This window comes from Silurus meridionalis, chromosome 1 (assembly GCF_014805685.1).
Source record: "Silurus meridionalis isolate SWU-2019-XX chromosome 1, ASM1480568v1, whole genome shotgun sequence".
In the NCBI taxonomy this organism is placed as follows: domain Eukaryota; kingdom Metazoa; phylum Chordata; class Actinopteri; order Siluriformes; family Siluridae; genus Silurus; species Silurus meridionalis.
This window is the reverse complement of record NC_060884.1, coordinates 21,665,556-21,670,752: the sequence shown is the minus strand read 5'-3', so window position 1 is coordinate 21,670,752 and position 5,197 is coordinate 21,665,556. Positions and strand designations below refer to the sequence as shown.

The 5,197-nt window shown below is 39.0% G+C and overlaps 1 protein-coding gene across 1 annotated transcript; it reads right to left on the bottom strand.

The window, feature by feature from the left end:
• Positions 1-448: 448 nt before the first annotated feature.
• glulb (glutamate-ammonia ligase (glutamine synthase) b) lies at positions 449-2,978 on the bottom strand. The gene is given in 7 exon segments (XM_046858005.1): positions 449-1,195; positions 1,198-1,271; positions 1,513-1,712; positions 1,888-2,015; positions 2,196-2,342; positions 2,458-2,619; positions 2,771-2,978. Coding segments are annotated over 7 exon segments (1,116 nt in total). The 5' UTR covers positions 2,937-2,978; the 3' UTR covers positions 449-956.
• Between the last annotated feature and the right edge of the window lie 2,219 nt (positions 2,979-5,197).

Below are 5,197 nucleotides of genomic sequence, written 5' to 3'. Positions count from 1 at the left end.
GTAGTTAAAAGGAAAAATGCAGAATACAGACACGGTCCATTCAAATCCAGGTTCAACTACCAGTGCAAGCCATGGTCCATAAAATAAATATATAAAATTAATATCAGACCTGCACAGTATAGAAACCCCATGTGGAGGTTGTCATTCAAGTCTTACAAAGTCAAACATCCAGGATATTTTACTTCTATATAATAGTACTGTTGAGTTGAAATAAGCAAAGGGAATTAATGCAATTGGCAATGGTTAACCTGGTAAATATTTTAAACCACCCCCTACTTATAAATCGTCCCAGATTGTTGACACATTGTTAATTAGCATTTACTATTTTTATATAAATAAGTTCTGCACAATACCCAACCTAAAAGTTTAAATAATTACTTTTGATTGCTCAGAAACTCACTGAAAACATCCATCTTCATTATCAAATAAAAGAATGAACACATGCATGGAAATACCAAGTTTTTTTTAATGGACAAGTTATAGAAAGGGAATATTATATAAAAAGTATATAACAACCATAAACAGATGTACATATGTATTTGGAACCATAAGTCACCTATACTCCAAATTACATGAGAACAAAACATGGTTATAAAAAATAAAAATCTTTTGCAGTCATTAAAAAGCCCATGTTAATGCTCACAATAAAGGGTTACAAAAGAGAGACATCCTTCTAAACATCCTTACATATGCTCACTAGACAACCAGCATCTGGAAAAGAAGCCCATTGCAACGATTTGCCAGTGATATTTTGAGACTGAATAATACAGTAAAAGTGAGAGAGGAATAAGTAAAAGACTAGCAATGACCCTTGTATCATATTGACCAGTCAACAATGCACAAGATTCCAGTAAAACCAGTGTTTTTTTTTTTGGTTTAAAAGAAAAGAAAAATTATTATACCAATCCTCCCCCGTCAAATCACTTATTTTAAAAGAAAGCACATGGATTTTCAGTTCATTTGTACTCTTTGGGCTCGTCCCCTTCTTCATTTAGTAGGCATGTACGAATGACTGCTTCTGTTACAGCATATGGGTCGCAGTTTGCTGAAGGACGGCGATCTTCGAAATAGCCTTGCTTCTCCTGGCCCACAGCTCTTGGGATTCGGATACTAGCACCACGGTTTGCCACCCCAGCTGAGAACTCATTGATGTTGGAGGTCTCATGCCGGCCAGTAAGTCGTCTGGCATTGTCAGCCCTCCTTTAGGGTCATAGGCCCGAATATGGTATTGATGCCTCTTGCCCAGCCGCTCAATAGCCTCTTCGATATGCCTGCAATCAGGGAAACAGAGTTATTTACTTCACTTGTCCAAGATACATATAAAGCCTTCAATACATGTTGAAATTTAATATTTTTATATATATATATATTTTTTTTTTTTTTTTTTTAAAACATACATGTTCTATTAGCAATGTTGACATCAAACTTGGTTATAACTTCCATTATACTCTGTTGCATATTAGATGTGTCATTAAAAGCACCAAGTGCAATTACACATCTCCATAATCATACCTGAGACCTCCCTCCTCTCGCATACTCTTGGTGCTGAAGTTGGTATGGCAGCCAGCACCATTCCAGTTGCCTGGAATAGGTTTGGGGTCAAAAGAGACCACAACACCAAAGTCCTCACACACCCGGTGCAGGATAAAACGAGCGATCCACAGATGGTCTCCCATGCTAATACCTTCACAAGGCCCCACTTGGAATTCCCACTGAGAAAAAAAAAATTAAATAATTAATTTTAGTTAAAAAAAAAAAACATTTGAGTCATAATGAATTATTGCAATCTTACAGCATCTACCATAATACTTTTACATAGTTGTATTGTTTGGTGTAGAGAAGGTGTTGCAATGCAGGAAAATCTAAACAAAACATTTGAGGGCTTACCTGTGCAGGCATGACTTCTGCATTGGTGCCACAAATCATAACCCCAGCATACAGACAGGCTCTGTAATGAGCCTCAACAATGTCTCTGCCATAGGCCTTATCTGCTCCCACACCACAGTAATAAGGACCTGTTTAAAAACACACAATAAGCATCTATTTACCCTAACTGAAAGAAGAGGAAGACTGGGGGAAAATAATGTCTGTCTTTCTTTCCACACACACACACACACACACACACACACACACACACACACACACACACACACACACACACACACACACACACTTTTTAGCTCAAAGATCTTCACCTTGTGGTCCTGGAAAGCCATTTGAGGGCCAGCCAAAAGGATGACCATCTATGGCCAGCAGAGAGTACTCCTGCTCCATTCCAAACCATGGATGCTGGTTCTCCACCATTCTCATGATCTTTTCACATGTATGTCGAAGGTTAGTTTCTATGGAAAGAACCAAGTACAGGATAAATCAAAAACACATGCTATAGTCACAATCACTAGGTCATAAGTGACAACAGATTTTACACTTTACCAAAATTAAACTAAAGATTCATACCTGCAGGCTTCCTGTTGTATTTTAAAACCTCACAAAGAACCAGTTTGTTGGGGTCCTTCCTGAACGGGTCTCTAAACATGGTTTTTGGTATGAGGTACATGTCACTGTTTGAGCCTTCAGCCTGGTATGTACTTGAGCCATCAAAATTCCACTCTGGGAGTTCTGCACAAACCCACAAACCAGAGCAAATCAGACAATGACGTAAAGCATTTAGCCAACACTTATGTCACACTATGATCTATGCAGACAAAGAATGGCATAAAAAAAAAAAAAGGTGCAGCCAAAATAATGTTGGATGCGAAATAAACAGTACCTTCAACGCTCTTGGGCTCCGAGTCCAGAGTCCTTGTTTTGCAGCGTAGTCCCTCGCCGGTCCCATCAATCCAGATGTACATGGCCTGCACTTTCTCTCCCTGTGGCAGGTCCATGTACATCTGCCTCACAGCTTTATTCAGCTTTGAACTCAAGGATGTGGCCATTTTTGCTTTGGGTTATGAAAAACCTAGGGACACACACACACACACACACACACACACACACACACACACACACACACACACATCATAATTTACCTCAAAATTTTTTACAACGCTTAAACTCTGGCCCCATTATACTTTCAGGTGCTTTTATAATCCTAAACTTAATACACCAAATGAAAACATTTAACTGAATCAAAGTAAAAAAACGATTCAATACAATGATACAAATTTGCCAACTCAATCAACATGTTAGCAGGTAATTAGCTTTAAGGATTAAAGTACACCGTGTGATCAATTAATGAATTTGCAGTTGCTGTTCTTAATTGAATTTATGAACCGATTCACTTCTACAGCCAATAATAGTGGGAAAGTCTTCGTGTAGTCTTTGTTAATTTTGAACAAACGAGAAAGAAGGCAACAAAGAGTGAGCTCCAGCTCCACCATGAACACAAAAGACCCCGCCATGATGGAGGACACACACACACACACACACACACACACACACACACACACACACACAGTTACCTCCGTAAACTGAGCAAAAAACACTCACACCCTTTCCAATCCGGAAACTACATTATACTATAGTGTACGTATACAAATCGCTTTAATAACCTTACATGACCAAGTAACAATATGATTTACATTACAACATGCGACATGATCGCCGTAACAATCTAACTGAAAATATAAAATATAAGTCATAGTATTTTACATATATGTAGTAAATCACAACCGAAACAGAAATATTCACGAAGCGACACAGTGAACTTCTAATGACTGAAGTCTTAGTCCACACGTGTTAAAGAACTGAATGACGCAACAGCGAATCGAAGTTGCGAATCGGAAGGCAAATAAAAATAAAACAGCCTTCTTTACAAGAAACACTTAATCCGTTGTATTTACACGGTGGCTCTCAGCTTTTATATAAATTTGACCCATCAAGTGAAAATACGCATGTGACTTAAAGAAGACGAAAAATCAACCTATTATAAGAAAAGACGATTTAACAACTGAACCAACATTAAAACTAATAGTTACCAAAACCGCGTTACCTTTCAAACGGTATAAAATATCAGCAAATGACTCGCTGTGTGGCCAAGCGTTTCTATCGGTAAGTACAATCTGTTTTTCTCTCATCCTCTATACCGGTAACCCTTTCCGGCACACGAACTTTTATAGCGCAAATGGAAACGGCTACTCTCTGATTGGATGACAGATGCATGTGACCTCAAAGACGTAAACGGAAATGGTTCATTTGGCGATCGTGGCAAGGTTGTCAGGGCAACGGACAGGAAGTAGAGCGACACCACTTGTAGGAGCTCCCCTCCCCGCATGTGAGAGCGTGAGAGGTGATTGGATAGCAGCTTCACGCGATCGATGACGGATTACAAACCGAAAGTACGATTGGACATCGGCTCGAGAAAAAGAACCCGTTTTAAAACAAAACTTAATTTTCTGGGCAACAGAATGTAGGATTTTAAATATTAAAATTTTTGTATATTTGTACGTACAATATGACTGTACACACACACACACACACACACACACACACACACACACACGGTTAATTTTTGTGCGTACAATCGTTCTTTGGTGGACAAAAGCGACTCCTTGTGGCCTTTCAAATAAACACATCTTAATTAATTAATACTGTATTCTGGAAACATAACACACATTGTTGTACTTTTTTGATTCTGTATACTAAACGAATAGCGTGGCTTGGTGATCTTTCTTTCTTTCTTTCTTTCTTAACTTACTTTCTTAACTTTCTTTACTTACTTACTTACTTACTTACTTACTTACTTACTTCTGTACTGGCAGGTGCCAAATCCTGCTGGAAAATAAAATCAGCATCTCCATTAAGATGGTCAGCGGAGGGAAGCATAAAGTGATAAAACACAGTAGACCAACACCAGCAGATGACTTGAGTCCCCAAAACACCACTGACTGTGAAAACTTTACATGGACCTCAAGCAACTTGAATTCTGTACTTCTCCTCTCTTCTTCCAGACTCTGGGACCTTGATTTCCAAATGAAACGCAAAACTTCCTTTCCTTACATCTGAAAAGACAACTTTGGCCCATTGAGCAACAGTCCAGTCCTTTTAGTCCTTTGCCCAGGTAAGACACCCGGCGTTGTCTTTGGTTCAGGAGTGGCTTGACACAAGGAATGAGTCAGTTGTAGTCCATGGATACATCTGTGTGTGGTGGCTCCTGAAGCACTGACTGAAGCTGCAGTCCACACTTTGTGAATCTCCA